This window comes from Corythoichthys intestinalis, chromosome 13, assembly GCF_030265065.1.
Source record: "Corythoichthys intestinalis isolate RoL2023-P3 chromosome 13, ASM3026506v1, whole genome shotgun sequence".
Lineage (NCBI taxonomy): Eukaryota > Metazoa > Chordata > Actinopteri > Syngnathiformes > Syngnathidae > Corythoichthys > Corythoichthys intestinalis.
The window spans coordinates 20,844,664-20,865,095 of record NC_080407.1 but is presented as its reverse complement, the minus strand read 5'-3'; the positions used below and the strand labels follow the sequence as shown (position 1 = coordinate 20,865,095).

Genomic DNA, 20,432 nt, shown 5'->3' with positions numbered 1-20,432 from the left:
CATGGCAAAAGTTGAATTTTCTATCAATCAGCTATTTTACACGAGCTACTGGCAAATAGGTATACACATGCCCAGACAAACTGTCAGATACACTGTCCGTGGAATCAGGGGAGTGAAGAAACAGTCACAACAACATGGAAAAATGTTGCTATGCTGTGCTTTACTAGTACACTGTACTTACAAATACGCTGTTATTTAGTTGTTTCATTGAAACACTGTTTAATTGTGTGAATTTCCAAATAAAGAACATTTGTGATGATGAGTATGCGCTTATATTTTACAGTATTGACTTATTGGAGTGAAAAGTTTCTTGATGACTGCTGAAGCTTTTTTATTCCTCCGTCCTCCATTTCTTGCCTGCTGCCATATATCTGAAGCATATACAGGTCATGTCTTTTAGCAGGGGGACTTTGTGTGGGCACGTAATCAGGTGACGGTGGATCCTGGCTCTTTTTTCCTTGTAAAATGAATCAGTTCTGTCAAGTTTTGTCAGTAACTGTATGCAAAATTTTGCTCGCCCAGAGCCTGGCTTGAAATCATGCATGGCATGGAAGGTTCTCGTGCTTAAAACAGCACATGTCAAGGCCCGTTTTAAATTTACCTATGACCATTTGGATGACGCAGAGAAGTCATGGGAGCAAGTTTTGTGGTCAGATGAGAGTAAAATAGAACTTTTTGGTCATAATTCCACTAACTGTGTTTGGAGGAAGAAGAATGATGAGTACTATCTCAAGAACACCAGCCCGACTGTGAAGCATGGGGGTGGTAGCATCGTGCTTTGGGGGTGTTTTTCTGCAGATGGGACAGGACGAGTGCACTGTATTAAAGAGGGGATGACTGGGCCCTGTATTGTGAGACTTTGGGGAACAACTTCAGTCAGAGCATTACAGGTGGGTCGTGACTGGGTCTTCCAAAATGTCAATGACCCGAAGCACACAGCCAGGAAAACCAAGGAGTGGCTCCATACGAAGCATAACAAGGTTTGAGCATGGCCAGCCCAGGGGCTGGCAACCCAAAATGTTGAAAGAGCCATATTGGACCTAAATTAAGCATAATAATGAAGGCAACACATGCTGTATGTTTCTGTATTTACTATATTAGCCTGCGATCAAAATGACTAAGTCGGCTAAAAATACATAATGATCCTTCATGATTTACTGTTTATTTTCCCTGCAGTGCATCCAACCCATCACTGTGTGACTACTCTGTCGTATGATGCTACCTCAAGTTTAACTTCATTAAAATATTAATGAATTGTTTCATTGCTTTTATGAAATTATAGAAATACAAAATGGAACATGCATAACATGCCCCTTATCTGGGCATATGATATCATAACGCCGCCAAGTCTGTCATTTCGCATCTAGTTCTATAAACATGTGATATCTACCATAGCATTATGTGGGCGTAGTTTGTAGCACAGTGGGTGAAGTTTGTAGCAACTGGGCGTTGTTTGTAGCGTCTTTTGGCAGTTTTTGATCTAGTTGCATGAGTTGCGACGAAGGTTTACTCTGGGTCCGTCCCTCATTGTGTCCTAAAGACCGCGCTGTTTAGTTCAGCATTACTTAGCTTATTTAAATAATCGGAATATGGATGTTTGTAAGTCGTTCTCGAATATTCAGCGGCCGAATCGCGAATAATAAGAATCGGAAATTTCACACACCTTTAATTGTCACACCCCTATGAGTAAATGTTCCCCTTGATTTGGTGTGGTTGGAGTGACCAGATGTCTGCTGACAGTGTTTGACACAGCGTTACGCTGTTGTTTGTGCTACTCAGTGTGTCTGTTCTATACTTGTAGTTGCACGTAAAATATCTACATCATGTAATTACTTCAAACAAAGCAAATTTGTTTTCAAAGAAAGAATTCTATCTGCAAACAATAATCACGTCGAAGCCGTGGCGCAAACCTTACGTCTGTTCACGAGTCGATTGCACAGCTACAGGAAGCAAATCCACTATATTAGACTGAAATATCTTTTTTGTACTTATGAGAAGGTACCATATTTGATTTCTGCCTCATCCAAAGAAAAAAAAAATGCTTGGAATGACTTTTAATGTGAACGGACTCTTCCTCCTTGATGTATGGCGATTCTTCCTCCTCCCCCTTGATGCATGCAGACTCCTGGTGCTCAAGACGATGGGCTTGGCTGACATATAGATCTGCAAGACCACAAACAAATCTTATTTCTTCATTTGCAAACTTGTGTCCCCAAAGTTGTTTTCTGTTGGAGAAAATTCACGCTTGCCCATTTTTTGTTTATTCATGTTTTGTTGTCATCCAATCCAACACAAATGAATGCAAAGTGCTTGACACCACATTAAAATCAGAAACACATCAACAAAAATAGTCTCATAAAATACATTAAAAAGGAATAAACGCATAAAAGAGGCCAAGCCATCAAGTGCTTGCCTGACACGGCCAGACTGTTCTCCCTGTGTTTTTCAAACACTGAAGTAGAGTCTGGGACCCAGCCCAGACGGCCTCTCGAGCAAGTACAAAATCAATCGACAAATCAGATTCATTTATTTGCGTGACGTGTTCTTAACGAGCAACGTCACTCTTCCGCGTCGAAAGTCGTCTCCACAACAGCACAGATGGTGAACGGGTGAGCGGAGAATATGTTCCAATCCACGGTAAAATCAGTTTTAAATTACCAAAAACACATCGACACAAGTCATTGACAACAGTCTGTCTCGCACTAGCCATGTTGAATAAACTCCGCTCTCCTCGTATGTTTACTTCCGCGCACAAGTCCCTCGTCCCGCCCGTCGCTGATTGGTCCACTCCGCTGTCTGTTTGCTGTAGCTTGCTCCGCCCGGGAAATTTTATCCGCTTAATGGTGACCAGACTCAATAGACCCTACCCACGTGACGTCAAAACTCCTTCCTCCTGACTGGTCCCGCCCAATTGTCCGTCAACACATCATGTTTACCTGTTACGGCTACGTACATTCCTCCTATTTACGACGTGTTTTTCTGCTCGTTAACATTAATAATCAAAATGGTGAAGGCGTGTGTGGCGGTCGGTTGCAATAACAGAGAAGATAGACGGAGAGACTTGAAGTTCTACCGGATTCCGAGAGACCCGGAGAGAAGAGAGCGAGATGGGCTGCTGCAATTCGACGAGAAAACTGGGCTCCAAACGATTACCACAGATTATGTAGTAGTCATTTTATATCTGGTAAGATGCATTTAATATATAATTAGAGGGTTTTGGGCTGACAACCACAATTAAGATCATTGCTAGGCCAATCGCCGACAACATACAAGTATGTATGTAGTGAGAGTGCTATCGCTAAACCATATAAACATTAAAAGCCCTAGCTCCATTGACAAATGACATGAAATACATTAGACTTGACAGTGGATGTTAGCAAGAACAAAAGATTTTGAATTGAAAATTTCGTAACTCACCTTTCCAAGCACAAGATAGATTCCTGCCGAATTTTCGTGGACGAGGACCTGTTTCACCCAACCAGCAACGAAGTATTTATAAGCCTCCAAGCTCTTAAAGTTTTTCAAACTTTCGTGAGAATAGGCTGATTTTGTGTGGACAAGATAGTTGTACATATCAGTGTAGCTAGCAGATGTCAGGCAAATACGGCGGAGACAGCGGGTCGAAAAACATCGATTTAGGCATCAAATATGGATCTGGCGAATGGATAAACTGAAGCTTTTCCACATAACGCCTTTTATGCAACGCATCAAGTGAGTTTACGGCATCCAAAAGCACCGGGTCTTCCATGAAATGCATTATAAATTGCTCGATCAATTGAGACCATTGATAATACAGACACAAAATGACGGACAAGGGGGCGGAACCATACAGCGAGCACAAGTTTTTGTGACGTCGGTGGGTAGGGTCTATAGCTGGAACAGCGGTGAGTCTGGAGTACCAGGCTAATCAAGTGCACACATTCACTAACAATCATATTGTGACTGAATTCGCTTACAACAAATGGACGAATGATGTCATCTAGCGGACGTAATGGGAAACTATCGTCAATGATATCACCTTCCCCAATACTAACACTAATACAGATCATTCAACATCAACATTGTATATGCATCGCGAAGGCATAAAAAACACATACAATGCACATATACAACTCCATTAGTGACCGTTAGCGATAGTGAACCATGCTAATATACTAACGAATTCACGTATGTAAATCTTCCATAAAGTGTCTTCTGTAAAGTGCTTCGACAACGATGAACAGCCCTCCTCTTCGGTCCACGCTAGTGATTGGCTGCGCAGATTTTGACTTGCTTGGCGCTAATCTCGTGATTGGCTGTGCGATGTTGACTCACTTGCAACAGCCGCTGTCCTGATTGGCTTTTTATAAGAGAAAGAGATCAAAGAAATAAAGACATCAAGAAGATAAAAGATAAAGACTTGCCATTTTTTCCTCTTTTCTCGACGACGTGTCCAGCAAACTACTAGCCTACTACAGGATTTAAAAAAGTCTAACAAAGCATTTTTATGTCAATTAGAATCATATTTTGAGATGATTCGACTATGTACAACAATTTGGCAAAGCGCAGTTGACGAAAAATTACTATTTTAGTCTGCCGTTTAGGCACGTCTACCATTATAGGGCTCTAGCGCCCCAACAGGAGGATTACGTCGGCAGGGTCGTGGTTTCATCTGAATTACAATTCAGCCCATTGAGGGGGAATTATTCAGAATGAGGAAAAAGCGACAAAGAGAGCCACAAAGTGTCATTGCTTCAGTCTCTCTACTCCATAATTATTACAGGATATTCTTTTTATGGAAGTATTTTTCACCAATTCCTAAATATATTGTATCGTTATGACAAATAAGTCTTGTGCTAAATGGAATATGAAATACTAAAAATGCATTTATTCAGTACGACATGGCAAAATTACTCCATAATGGTCAAAACTGTCCAGTTCTTGCACCTCCCAAACTATATGTTATGCCACCGGAGTTAGTCCAGCTTTTGTCATTTCCCTGCCCTGGATTCTGAGAGCATAAACAAACAAGGAGACGTGACATCTAGCCGACATGCTAACCCGGACCGAGTGATGCTTCAAAGTCTTATTCTCAGCTTTCGAAGCGAAAAATCACACAAAACTACCCAGGATCACGTCACACGGCAGCGGGGTTGTCAAATGTCTTCGCCGATCGGCAACCCGCCCAGCGGCTAGCAAGTTAATGCTTGTTGGACCAGTTCTCCTGCTGCGGGCAGGAGAGCTGGTTCGCCGGGGAAGCAGCTGGAGAATGACAGCCGGACATAACGGCCGACGTCGGAGGAGCGCGTAGCTGCCACATGGTCAACACGAATATATATCAATAATGCTTTACTACACGGCGAAGACGTAAACAGTGAGAGAGCGGCGTGCAGTTGGTCTGCAGCTAACATGGCAGAATGTGTCTAAGGAGCACTTTTCTCAATGTCCGTCCATGATCAAACGTAAGTAAATAGTTCTTTATTTAAAGAAAGTTTGTAGTGTTTGCTTTGCAATCGCTTCATTCGAGCCAATTTTTTTAACACAACATTGCGATTACTAATGGGGTGGAAAATGTGACAGAACACTGGGCACACGAAGAGGGCAATATGCCGAGTATAGTGCTCTCCCGGCGGGCACGCGAAGGACCGAGGTGTGTGTGTGACAAGCCGCTGGTCGCCGGCCGAGGGGCATTCTCGGTGGACAATCAGCCGCAAAATGCAAGCTACCTCCGTATTAAAACGTGTGCCATGATCCCAGTATTTGACATTATACAAACTACGATGTTTACTCACTTCCTCGTAAGTCCAATGGTCCCAAAGTAGTAGGGCTTGTTTTGGCCAATATCCGTGGTGAATGGGAACCTTTTGAAACCCAAAAAGGGTCACACGCCTCTCCCTGGAGCAGCAACAATTTTCAGCAGCAGATTTGGCTGGCGTGATGCGAATAATAAACGAATGAATCACCAAAACCAGCTGAATCCGCAGTCCATCTGCATGCTACAGTATAAGGCAATGCTGTATTGTAAGATGCTGACCCAGGTGTATAAAGCTGTAATTGTTGCAAAGGGAGCATTCTTTGATAAAAGCTTAAAAGGTTTAAAGGACAAAATGATTATTTGAAATAAAAATCCTTATTTCTAACCTTGTCAATGTCTTGACTATATTTTCCATTCATTTCGTAACTCATTTGAAAAATAAAAGTGTGACTTTTGAAGGAAAACACAAAATTGTCTGAGTGACCCCAAACTTTTGAACGGTAAGGTACCTTTAAGGAAAAAAATAATTTAAAACTGGCCGGCCGCAAGACATCTCTCCCAAAGCACAACGAGGCGCTTCCCAGAAAAAACGTCTTGACCATCAACTTCAAACAGTTTATATACGCCGAGAGATTATGATATAAATAATGCCACTTAACTAACTTTGTAATGAAACGGCAAGCCGTAAAATATGGATCCAACACAGACGAGGAAGTTTGTGTGCAATTTATTACAAACAAAAAACAAAGGAGCATGCCAGAACACGCGAGAAAAAATACAAACAAAAAGAGGCACGAACCGAGTCGGTGAGAAAACCAAGGGAAAGGCGTTGATGGCCAGAAAAGGTAAACAAAATGGCAAAGTCCAAACAAAAATGCAGTCACAAAAATAATGTCAGGGGTGTCCAAACTTTTTGCAAAGGGGGCCAGATTTGGTGTCGTAAAAATGTGGGGGGCCGACCTTGGCTGACGTTTTTTACGTAGAACAATTAGGGCTGTCAAAATTATTGCGTTAACGGGCGTTAATTAATTTTTAAAAATTAATCACGTTAAAATATTTGACGCATTTAACGCACATGCCCCGCTCAAAAAGATTAAAATGGTAACAGAGTGTCATTTCCACTTGTTACTTGTGTTTTTTGGGGTTTTTCCGCTCTCTGCTGGCGTTTGGGTGCGACTGATTTTATGGGTTTCAGGCTTCAGCACCATAATTATTATTGACATCAACAATGGCGAGCTACTAGTTTATTTTCTGATTGATAATTTTACAAACTTTATTAAAACAAAAACATTAAGAGGGGTTTTAATATAAAATTTCTATAACTTGTACTAACATTTATCTTTTAAGAACTCTTTCTATCCATGGATTGCTTTAAGAGAATGTTAATAATGTTAATGCCATCTTGTTGATTTACTGTTATAATAAACAAATACAGTACTTATGTACAGTATGTTAAATGTATATATGTGTCTTTCCATTCCAACAATAATTTACAGAAAAATATGGCATATTTTATAGATGGTTTGAATTGCGATTATTTACGATTAATTCATTTTTAAGCTGTTATTAACTCGATTAAAAACTTTAACTGTTTGACAGCCCTAAGAACAATATATTTTAAGCAAATTTTAGCAAGCCATTCTGTGCGTCACATTTGCTTTATTTTTTTTTTTAATTAATAATGTCAACAATCTCACAACTAGCCTTTGTGGCGTTCTCTTTCGACTCTCAGGCTCTTGCGAAATACTACTGTGAAATAAACTAGCTTCAAGTTGCTTCAATTTCTCACAACGTATTTTCCCTGTAATCTTGTCGTACATGTCAGCGTGTCTTGTTTGGTAATAACGCCTCACGTTGAACTCTTTAAAAAAAGTGACTGTCTCTTTGCAAATGAGGCGGACACAGTTGTTGCGTATTTTTGTGAAGAAATAGTCCAATTTCCACCTATCCTTGAAGCGTCGGCCGTCACAGTCAACTTTCTTTTTTTTTTTGTTGATTGTCGTCATTTTAGAAAAGTGGGAGTCAAGGGTCACATGGGGTAATGTTGCTTCGAGTGCTGCTGCCTTTTAATGGGTAAATGAGGAGCAGCATTTAGTGTGTAAGCTACTTCATATGCTGGTAGCAGTACTGTTGACCAATTTATTAAGTCTGTGTGCGGGCCAGACGTTATTGATTTTAGGACAGAGGCTGGGGGCCGGATGAAATTTGACCATGGGCCGCATTTGGCCCCCGGGCCGGACTTCGGACATGCCTGAATAAAGTGTACCACGAATATGAACGTAACCCCCAACCCTAACCTAACCTGCATGCAAAATCTGATGAAGCCAGCATGGATGACAGGCAATAGAGTCATTGGTCACTGCTTCTCACACCAACACACACATGTCTCACCCGATCCTTCAGAGCGAATCTTTAACCACAAACTGAGGAGGAAAAGGGTTTTTCGCCAGTGTGGGTTCTTGTGTGTTGTTTTAAGTGCTGCTTTCGAGCGAATCTTTGATCACAAACTGAACAGGAAAAAGGTTTTTCTCCAGTGTGGTTTCTTTTGTGTCTTTTTAAGTTTTGCTTTTGAGAAAATACTTGACCACAAACTGAGCAGCAAAAAGGTTTTTCGCCAGTGTGGGTTCTTGTGTGTTTTGTTAGATATACCTTTAGAGCGAATCTTTTATCACAAACTGAGCAGGAAAAGGGTTTTTCGCCAGGGTGGGTTCTTCTGTGTTTTGTTAAGTCTCCAGCCTGAACAAAACCTTTTCCACAAACCGAGCAGGAAAAAGGTTTTTCGCCAGTGTGGGTTGTTTCGTGACGTTGTAAGTTTTGCTTTAGAGAGAATCCTTGACCACAAACTGAGCAGGAGAAAGGTTTTTCGCCAGTGTGAGTTCTTCTGTGTTTTGTTAAGTCTCCAGCCTGAACAAAACCTTTTCCACAAATCGAGCAGGAAAAAGGTTTTTCGCCAGTGTGGGTTCTTTCGTGACGTTGTAAGTTTTGCTTTAGAGAGAATCCTTGACCACAAACTGAGCAGGAGAAAGGTTTTTCGCCAGTGTGAGTTCTTGTATGTTGTTGTAGGTATTTCTTCAGAGCGAATCTGCGATCACAAACTGAGCAAGAAAAAGGTGTTTCGCTAGAGTGAGTTCTTATGTGTTGTTGTAAGTGTTGCTTCAGAGAAAATCTTCGATCACAAACTGAGCAGGAAAAAGGTTTTTCGCTAGAGTGTGTTGTTATGTGTTGTTGTAAGTGTCGCTTCAGAGTAAATCTTCGATCACAAACTGAGCAGGAAAAAGGTTTTTCGCCAGTGTGGGTTTTTGTGTGTGTTGTTAAGTCTCCCGACTGAACAAAACATTTTCCACAAACTGAGCAGGAAAAAGGTTTTTCGCCAGTGTGGGTTCTTGTGTGTTGTTGTAAGTAATCCTTCCGAGCGAATCGTCGATCACAAACTGAGCAGGAAAATGGTTTTTCAAGAGAGTGTGTTCTTATGTGTTGTTGTAAGTGTCGCTTCAGAGTAAATCTTCGTTCACAAACTGAGCAGGAAAAAGGTTTTTCACCAGTGTGGGTTTTTGTGTGTGTTGTTAAGTCTCCCGACTGAACAAAACATTTTCCACAAATTGAGCAGGCAAAAGGTTTTTCGCCAGTGTGGATTCTTGTGTGTTTTGTTAAGTCTCCCGAATGATCAAAACTCTTTCCACAAACTGAGCAGACAAAAGGATTTTCACCGGTGTGGCTTCTCATATGCCTACGACAACTTTGCTTAGTAGCAAAGGTTTTCCCACACTGAGAGCATTTGCAGAGTTTGTCGTCACCATGAGATGTCTTATGACCATCATCATTGTAAGGTGAGTGTGACGTGGTGGCATTTGTGTCTGATTTAGTGATAAAAATGTCTGCTTGCAATCCTTCTGTTGAGCTGCTGCTACTCCCCCTGCTTGGAGGATCTGACCATCTGCTGACCTCATTCAGACCATCTTCACTCTTCAAAGGCTCACCAGTGAACCTGGTGATATGCTCCTCTTCCTCCTCCTCTTTTCCATATGGCAGCTCCTCCTCCTCCTTTTTGATATGAAGTTGCTTCTGTTGACAGGGCTCTGGCTCCTCCTCTTTGATTTGAGGGAGCTCAACATCCTCTTTTACGCCAGGAAATTCTGGCTCAGCACCAAGATATTTTCTGAAACCTGCAAGACACAAGAAAACCACTGATATATTTTATGGACCACCACCGTGTCATCGGCCAGTCTTTTCTTTGTGCAAAACTTGGAGAAGGTGAGAACAGTGATTCCTCACGACTTCGCAGTTCACGTTGCGCGGACTCAGCGCATTGATGAGTTTGAAAAACATTAATCAAAAAATAAAAGTGGAAAAATACACGTCGTTTCATTTTGAGACACAAGAGATGCGACCGAAAATTCGGCGTCGGATGTTATAATTGTTGTTATAAATTTGTCCACGAATGATCAACGAAGTGTTAAACCAATCATCCAGTCGCATCTACGTCTCATCTACGTCGTGCAGAATCCATTTTTGGAGATTCCATGGGTTCCTCTGACTTGATTTCGCAGTTTTAACTTCGTCAACACACTGCTAGTAAGCTTATGCTTGAAATAAAAAGCTTCATCATCATCAAAAGGATATTTCGATTCTTGGTGAGAGTATATCGATAACCTTTTGGGCTACAAAGTATCACAATATATCTATCGCCTTTTTGATATATTTTCACAAGAGGTGCACGATAATTATCCGTCCGATAATAGGAATTATGATGTCATCCCAATAAATCCGATAACATTATCAATAGGCCCCATAATATATAATATTTTTGGCACTGTGTCAGTGGATTGGCATGTGTGCGTTTGTTTCTACCACCGTTTTCCCGGTATGCAAAGTTTTGTTACTGTTCTAGAGGCCATTTTTTTCCATCACTGAGTAATAAACCTTACTATAGCGCAATTAGCAAATGTTTGCATTTTACTGTGGTATGTTTCCAAGTTCTTGAGAGGTCTTTTGGTTATTGATAGGCTTGCTATCCTATGATTGCCAGATTAAGAAAGTTGTTTCGTGGACCAAGACCACGAGGTCAAAAGAGGCCCAAAGCCTGAATGTTAACTGTGGCATTATGTAACTGTGGCAAATACACAAGAATGTGTAACATTTTACTGAAACATTTTTCTAATAGAATAAAAAATCCTCCTTTTTAAAAGGACATACAAGCTGATAGCACTCAAAAATAATTTAAAAAATAAGATAAATACTGTCAAATACGTTAGAACAGTGCGTAGTGCAAATGTGCCAAGTTAACAATTCTTTTCCAAAAAATAAGCATGTCTGCCTTCTGGACTTGTGCCCAGCAGTGTCTCCAGCAGTGGAAAACACAGAAGTTACGTGACGTAATTCGTGCTGGTTGGAACTGATAAGAAAATTGTTAGATAAACTGCCAAACGATTCCATAGAATAAAAACACATGGATACGGTTCTCTATAGCAGGGGTCCCCAACGACCGTGCCTCGGACCGGTACCAGTCCGTGGGGCATTTGGTACCGGGCCGCGCAGAAATAATAAATAATTTATTAACGACTGCATTCTGGCCGATTGGCCTGTGCCGCTTAACACACCAATATCCCTGTCTACTCTAGATATACAACTACAGGATAGGAGGTCGTCATAGAAATGCATTCATTGGACTGTTAGCAGTACATCTTGTTCTGTATTATGTGCGCTTGGCCTCGATAATAACATATGACGTAGGGCGGGCACATCACATTTGTTCCCGGAAATAATTAGCCCTCACACTAGAATGACTGAAAAAGAGACGTCTTTGGACAGATTTTTTTAAGGGGAAAAGGGAACCTGACGGGCCAGAAGATGCGCCTGCAACCTTGAAGAAAACAAAATCTATGCTACTTCCCAATCACTAAAGACCCACGAACTGCGAAGGAGTGGATTCATGACCCCTATGTGAATAAACCGAGTGATTCGAGCATGTCTGTGTTATAGGAATATCAGCTTGTAGAGATCGCAAATGACGGCGACCTTAAATGTACATTTGAGACAACAACTCTACCGAGGTTCTGGATTAAAGTCATTTCGGAATATCCTGACATCGCTAGGAGCGCACTAAAAACTGTGCTACAATTTCCAACATGTGCTACAATTTCCAACATCATATCTTTGTGACGCTAGCTTCTCTCGCTCTCCCATCTCGGGACCATCTCGTCACAATGAAACAAGCTCAGGCCTCCCACTGATTCAGCGGGTGAGTTGTATTTTCCCTGCACATAACACGACGGGGCTAAAAACAAATTTTATTTTACATTTGCTGTATTTTTCTGCCGCACATTGCCAGTGTTCTGGCAAATTTGGCATGCGCGTAACATTAAAAATGAACTCGAATACAGCGATTCCAAAGTACACACTACAAACTCTCTTTAAAGAAAGAAATATTAACTTACATTTGCCATGTTAACTGCACACAACTGCTCGCAGCTCTCTCACTTAACGACTTCGCCGTGTCGTTAAGCATTAATTTACGCCATTTTCATGTTGAACATGTATGTTTATGATGTAAATAGTTTTTTAGCACCGTTGGATAAAATTGAGAGTCCAACTGAATATAAAAGAGGGCTTTTTTCACCGCCACAAAAGCTTTGGGAGCAAAATTTTATAAGGGTGCAAAATTTGACAGAACACCCGTCTGTGGAAAAAAAAGGCCAAAATCACACCGGTCCGTGGTGCAAAAAAGGTTAGGGACCCCTGCTCTATAGGAACCGGTTCTCGATTCCCATCCCTAGTTTTGAATTAACCGTGAAAGTTGTTAAAATTGCTCCCGTTGTTGCATTCGTTCCCTTCTGTCTACTTTCGTCATGTTAAAGTTTTAAATCTGTTTCATCATTTAAAGCAGCGGTGTCCAAACTATTCCAAATAGGGCCGCAGTGGGTGCTGGATTTCATTCCTACAAAACAAGATGACATCTTTTCACCAATCTGATGTCTCACAAGTGTAATCAGTGGATTGCAGTCAGGTGCTGCTTGTTTTAGCACAAACTCCATTGGTTAAACTGTCTGTGCTCGATTGGTAGGAACAAACCCCCAGCGGCCCTTGCGGACAGGTTTGGAAACCCATGATTTAAAGATAGTTTTAAGTCAAGATTTTGCAGATTTAGGAGTATTTTAGATAAAAAGTTCATTAGGTTCGCTACAACAGAGCCTTCCTGATAAGTCTATTGCTTTAAGATGGCAGCTGTTTACTAATGCTAACGCTGCAGAGACTGTCATTTTGCATCTAGTTCTATATACATGTGATATCTACTGTAGCATTATGTGGGCGTAGTTTGTAGCATCGTGGGCGAAGTTTGTAGCGGCTGTCGGCAGTTTTTTTATCTAGCGGCATGAGTTGTGGTGAATGTTTACTCTCAGTCCATTCCTTATTGCGTCCCGATGACCACGCTGACTGTGTTTTAGTTTTGCTTTGCTTAGTATTTTTAAATAATCGGAATATGGATGTTTGTAAATCCTTCTCGAACCTTCAGCGGCCGAATTCCGAATATTCTCAGAATCGGAAATTTCACACACCTTTGTCACACCCCTATGAGTAAATGTTTCACTTGATTTTGTGTGGTTGGAGTGACCAGATGTTTACCGTCAGTGTGTTTGACACAACGTTGCGTACTTGATTGCGTTAAGTGTCTGTTCTACACTTGTAATTACATGTAATATATCCACCTCATGTAATTACTTCAAACAAAGCAAATTTGTTAGCAAAGAAAGAAATCTTTATCTGCGAACAACAGTCAATTCGATGCCGTGGCACAAACCTTACGTCGGTTCACAAGTCCATTGCACAGGTACTAAGAAAGCAAATCCACTATATTTGACAGAAAGACATTTTCGTACTTATGAGAAGGATTTCTTACTCATCTGAAGAAAAAAAAACAATGCTTGAGATGACCTTTAATGTGAACAGACTCTTCCTCCTCCTTGATGTATGGCGACTCTTCCTCCTCCCCCTTGACGCAAGAAGCACGACGAGCACAACATCCCGTCGACGGTTAATGAAGGGTTAAAAAAATATATGCGTGGAAAGTTAGAATGTCGGATGCTCTGTTTGCAAGCGGGGAAAGCGGCACAAAGCCAAAAAAAGCGCACCAGAGTGTCCAAAACATTGACTTATTTCAAAGAAACAAAGGAAAGTACACTCTTCGGTCCTGTCTCTTCAATGCCAAGCTTGGCTGCATGTCGGCCGTGAATAAACACCTTAAGCGCCTTCACGCAGTTTGTATTTTTTTTTCTTTTCATTTTTTGTACACCAGAGGGTGCTGTCGTCATACTATATAATAATGTTTCATTGACAATGGGCCTATAAGTGCTATTAGTATTGTTCTTAATGCTAATTGAAAGGTTTATTTCATGTTATGGTTTATTTTATGGTATAGAAAATTATATAAGGTTAAAAGGTCATAAATATATACAGTATATACAGTGATTGCACTCAAGGGAGAGATTGTCAATGATAAGGTAATAAATTAAGGTAAAGGCAATTCATATAGGCAATTCATTTATATATAAATAAGGTTTAACCCTTGTGCAGTATATTTTTTTTATACCTCTCGCAGTATTGGGGATGAAGTCTGGCGCCCTCTTGAGGGTGTGATAACAAAGTCATTTCTGAATATTTTTTTACTTGCGACGTCTCAAAATGTTCACTAGCATCAGACCTATCCATACGTATATAGTTTTTATTTATTTATTTATTTTGGATGCCCTCTATGGACAATAAAAGCAATAGTGTGCTATGAACAAAACTAACAATGTTGTATGTAATATATAAAAACAAATCCAAGTAGGAATATTTGATATCAGGTCATTAGAGGCTTGAATATGTTCATAAATTATAACATCAAATTTTTTGGGGAACTCAAAATTTTTTTACAATGGCAATTTCAAAATTTTTACCCCTCTCGCAGTATTGGGGATGAAGTCTGGCGCCCTCTTGAGGGTGTGATAACTAAGTCATTTCTAAATATTTTTTTACTTGCGACATCTCAAAATGTTCATTAGCATCAGACCTATCCATACGTATATAGTTTTTATTTATTTATTTATTTTGGATGCCCTCTATGGACAATAAAAGCAATAGTGTGCTATGAACAAAACTAACAATGTTGTATGTAATATATAAAAACACATCCAAGTAGGAATATTTGATATCAGATAATTAGAGGCTTGAATATGTTCATAAGTTATAACATCAATTTTTTTTTGGAACTCAACATTTTTTTATAATGGCAATTTTAACATTTTTACCCCTCTCGCAGTATTGGGGATGAAGTCTGGCGCCCTCTTGAGGGTGTGATAACTAAGTCATTTCTGAATATTTTTTTACTTGCGACATCTCAAAATGTTCACTAGCATCAGACCTATCCATACGTATATAGTTTTTATTTATTTATTTATTTTGGATGCCCTCTATGGACAATAAAAGCAATAGTGTGCTATGAACAAAACTAACAATGTTGTATGTAATATATAAAAACAAATCCAAGTAGGAATATTTGATATCAGGTCATTAGAGGCTTGAATATGTTCATAAATTATAACATCATTTTTTTGGGGGAACTCAAAATTTTTTTACTATGGCAATTTCAAAATTTTTACCCCTCTCGCAGTATTGGGGATGAAGTCTGGCGCCCTCTTGAGGGTGTGATAACTAAGTCATTTCTAAATATTTTTTTACTTGCAACATCTCAAAATGTTCACTAGCATCAGACCTATCCATACGTGTATAGTTTTTATTTATTTATTTATTCTGAATGCCCTGTGTGGACAATAAAAGCAATTGTGTGCTATGAACAAAACTAACGATGTTGTATGTAATATATAAAAACACATCCAAGTAGGAATATTTGATATCAGATAATTAGAGGCTTGAATATGTTCATAAGTTATAACATCAAATTTTTTTTGGAACTCAACATTTTTTTATAATGGCAATTTTAACATTTTTACCCCTCTCGCAGTATTGGGGATGAAGTCTGGCGCCCTCTTGAGGGTGTGATAACCAAGTCATTTCTAAATATTTTTTTACTTGCGACATCTCAAAATGTTCACTAGCATCAGACCTATCCATACATATATAGTTTTAATATATTTATTTATTCTGAATGCCCTCTATGGACAATAAAAGCAATAGTGTGCTATGAACAAAACTAACAATGTTGTATGTAATATATAAAAACAAATCCAAGTAGGAATATTTGATATCAGGTCATTAGAGCTTTGAATATGTTAATAAATTATAACATCAAAATTTATTTGAGGAACTCAACATTTTTAGACAATGGCAATTTCAAAATTTTTACCCCTCTCGCAGTATTGGGGATGAAGCCTTGCGCCCTCTTGAGGGTGTGTAACTAAGTCATTTCTGAATATTTTTTTACTTGTGACATCTGAAAATGAAATGGAAAATTTTTACCCCTCTTGCAGTATTGGAGCCAAAAGTCACTCTTGGAAGTGTGACAACTAAGTCATTTCTGAATATTGTTTTTTTTTTACCTTCAACCACTAAAAATATTCACTGGCATCAGAATAACAGTCAACAAGTCACAACAACTAGAAGAATTTTGAATTAACAGAATCTATATAACTCAAACGCACAACAACAAACTACTGCACTAGAACAACAAACAACTCAACTAGAACAACAAACAACCAGTGAGCTTTTTTTTAAAAAAAAAAACAATTTGCACACTTTTTGGCCATGTTTTTGGCTAAAGAAAATGCCACATTTGCAGCTAATGTTTGATGCCCGTAGTCGGTTAATGCAAAGGCCACATTGCCCACATTTCTGGCTTTGTGGCGTGGCCACCACTGCGGGGTCCACCTGAGTAAAGAGGGTGAATGCATTGAAGAGAGACAGATCCAGCATATGATATGATATGGACATTGGCCATCGTAATGTCCTCCAGCAGCAAGAATATGTGGCAGATGCCTGCAAATAACACAACACACACACACAAAAAAACACATCAGATGATGTCAGATGACCAGAGAGCTTTGATGCAAAGTTTTGAAAAAGACATAACATATGCTTACCTGGTCCAAGTGATCGACTGCCGCTTTACACAGATCGTAGTCCAAAATAATCTTGGGCTTTTTTTCTTAGACAATCTGCTGGATAATGTCGTCCGGGCAAAACAGATTGACAGTAGTCTCGGGGCTACTGATCCTGGCAATTGCAAAAAGCGTTGGGCCAGGCAATAGAATAGGGGGCAGGTTGAAGTGCCTCGAAACTTCATTTGTAGAGGACCACACAATTTCTTGGTTTTTGGCAAGCCATGGAGTGCTGACCTGATTCTGTTGTTGTTGCTCCTCTGCTGCTTCTGCTGTAACCTCCTCAAAATCCTAATCATCATCCTCTTCCTCCTCTCCTACAAGTGGCTCAAAATCTTCATCATAGTCTTGTGACACATCATCCTTTTCATCCATTGAGTCTGTGGGACATTCCTCCTCCAACACCATTTTTCTTGCCTCCTCAAGAAAAAATATTCTCGCCATCTCTGCTCACCAGCAGTCACAGGGAGTAAAATGGCCTTTGAGCCGTTGGACCCCATATAAAGTTGTTTACAAACGTGACCATTCACTGAGCCAATGGGAGGAGGAAAAAGTAAAACATTCTACCAATAAGAGTTGAGATTCAATAAACAACTGCATTTTGAATTCTCAAAATGTGTCACATCAAACACCTTTTTGCGCCCTGCAGACAAGGTGCTTTGAAGTGCATTCAAAGCCGCCTTCTGCAGACCTCTGCACGCAAAAGTACAAGCACACACATACGCACACGCTCGGTGACGTGAGAGTGCGCGTGCATGTACAAACGCACACGATTTCTCCCACAGTCGCGTCATAAAGTCAAACGTCACAAAAGTCAACTCATACTGTCCCATTGAACAGGCAAAGTGCGCGCGCACACACACACACACATACCCACATACGCGCGTGCACACCCCCACCCTCACACGCGCGTGCACACACCCACTCACACACAAGTGTTCGTGAGTCCACACACTGGCCCGTTCGATCAAAGCTCAACATGAAAACTTGTTTTTTTGGTAGTAAGTAAATGCGTTTGACAATGAGGGATCAATCAAGAAAAATGATAAATAATAGTCTAGTGTCCCCTGCTGGATTTTTTGTTTTTAAGATATTCATCCAGGATCCGTTACAATCTCGTGTCAGTTGACACCCCGCTGAAGCCATAAATTGTGTAATCGTGGGAAATGCACTTTCACACACCAGGTGGCAGTGCATCAAAAAACGTGAGAAATTGGGATTTATAATGGGAGTCAATGGGGACGAAAGTTGGCGTAATACTCTCTGCGTCACAAAAAAGTAGGCCTCCCACATATAATAATGACAATACCAATTTTGAAATTGTGGATGGTGCCATTTTGAAGGTAAACATGTTTTGACATTTTTTGACAATTTTCAGCCCTCTAGCTTATTTTTTGATATGCTTTATATATGATAATATGATGAGTAACAAAGCAAAACGCCAGGATTTGGCGCAATACTGCACAAGGGTTAAAAGGAAAAAGGTGAAAAGTTTTTGTTAATTTCTAATTGTGTTGCTTTATTTGTGTGCACTGTAGCGCTTACGGTGTGTTTACATCAAGGACGGAATAAAAGTTGTAAACCATCAGTTTAAGAGACCATCTTTTCAATCGGGACGCTACACTAGTTAATTCTATCAGCATTTGAACTCATTGTTTATTTGTGATTTATTATTGTTATTTACGTGTTTATTTGTACTTTAATAAATAATTTGAGTGTTCCAATATGTTTTTTGTGAATTGATAAGCGTCAACAAAAATTTCATTTCTAAATTAGTAAAAAAAAATAATAATAATAATAATAATAATAATTAGATTAGTCGACTAATTGTAAAAATAGTCGGCTGACTAATCGGGAGAAAATTAGTCGTTTGGGACAGCCCTAATTGTTATAATAAACAAATACAGTCCTTATGTACCGTATGTTGAATGTATATATCCATCTTGTCTTATCTTTCCATTCCAACAATAATTTACATAAAAATATGGCATATTTTATAGATGGTTTGAATTGCGATTAATTACGATTAATTAATTTTTAAGCTGTAATTAACTCGATTAAATTAATCGTTTGACAGCCCTAATATATATATATATATATATATATATATATATATATATATATATATATATATATATATATGTATATACACAGTATATATATATATATGTGTGTGTGTGTGTGCGCGTGGGGGTGCGTGTGTGTGTGTGTATGTCTGTATGTACCGTATATACAGTGGGATAAATTAGTATTTAGTCAACCACTAATTGTGCAAGTTCTCACAATTGAAAATATAAGAGACGCCTGTAATTGTCAACATGGTTAAACCTCAACCGTGAGAGACAGAATGTGGAAAAAACCCCAGAAAATCACAGTTTGATTTTTAAATCATTTATTTGCAAATCATGGCAGAAAATAAGTATTTGGTCAATACCAAATGTTCATCTCAATACTTTGTTATGTACCCTTTGTTGGCAATAATGGAGGCCAAACGTTTTCTGTAACTCTTCATAGGCTTTTCACACACTGTTGCTGGTATTTTGGCCCATTCCTCCATGCAGATCTCCTCTAGAGCAGTGATGTTTTGGGGCTGTCGTTGGGCAACACGGACTTTCAACTCCCTCCGCAGATTTTCTATGGGGTTGAGATCTGGAGACTGGCTAGGCCACTCCAGGACCTTGAAATGCTTCTTACGAAGCCACTCCTTTGTTGCCCTGGCTGTGTGTTTGGGATCATTGTCATGCTGAAAGACCCAGTCAAGTCTCATCTTCAATGCCCTTGCTGATGGAAGGAGATATTCACTCAAAATCTCTCGATACATGGCCCCATTCATTCTTTACTTTACACAGATCAGTCGTCCTGGTCCCTTTGCAGAAAAACAGCCCCAAAGCATGATGTTTCCACCCCCATGCTTCACAGTGGGTATGGTGCAATTAAGTATTCTTTTTCCTCCAAACAAGAGAACCTATGTTCCTCCCAAAAACTTTTATTTTGGTTTCATCTGACCATAACACATTCTCCCAGTCCTCTTCTGGATCATCCAAATTCTCTGTAGCGAACCGCAGACGGGCCTGGACGTGTACTTTCTTCAGCAGGGGGACACGTCTGGCAGTGCAGGATTTGAGTCCCTGGCGGCGCATTGTGTTACTGATAGTAGCCTTTGTTACTGTGGTCCCAGCTCTCTGTAGGTCATTCACTAGGTCCCCCCGAATGGGCCCAAAATACCAGCAACAGTGTGTGAAAAGCTGTGAAGATTTACAGAAAACGTTTGGCCTCCGTTATTGCCAACAAAGGGTACATAACAAAGTATTGAGATGAAATTTTGGTATAGACCAAATACTTATTTTCCACCATGATTTGCAAATAAATTCTTTTAAAAAATCAAACAATGTGATTTTCTGTTTTTTTTCTCCCACATTGTCTCTGATGGTTGAGGTTTACCCATGTTGACAATTACAGGCCTCTCTAATATTTTCAAGTGGGAGAACTTGCACAATTAGTGGTTGACTAAATACTTATTTGCCCCACTGTAGATAAGCAGCTGTACTCAACAAGGAAATAATTAAGGTTCACCATGGGACAACTGCTTAAGGAACACATTGCGGTTG

General features: G+C 39.8%; 1 protein-coding gene and 1 long non-coding RNA gene across 2 annotated transcripts in view; both read right to left on the bottom strand.

Annotated features, from left to right (window-relative positions):
• Nucleotides 1–20,432, bottom strand: part of LOC130927952 (uncharacterized) — a 33,729-nt gene that overhangs the window by 1,845 nt on the left and 11,452 nt on the right. Inside the window, exon 3 of the mRNA XM_057854101.1 lies at nucleotides 2,003–2,163. Within this exon, the coding sequence (XP_057710084.1) occupies nucleotides 2,003–2,163 (161 nt within the window). The remainder of the gene's footprint in view (nucleotides 1–2,002; nucleotides 2,164–20,432) is intronic.
• On the bottom strand, nucleotides 16,004–18,288 carry LOC130927876 (uncharacterized). Its single transcript, XR_009066533.1, has 2 exons — nucleotides 16,807–18,288; nucleotides 16,004–16,702 (listed from the first exon to the last, which is right to left on the bottom strand). It is a non-coding gene; the product is annotated as an uncharacterized LOC130927876 (long non-coding RNA).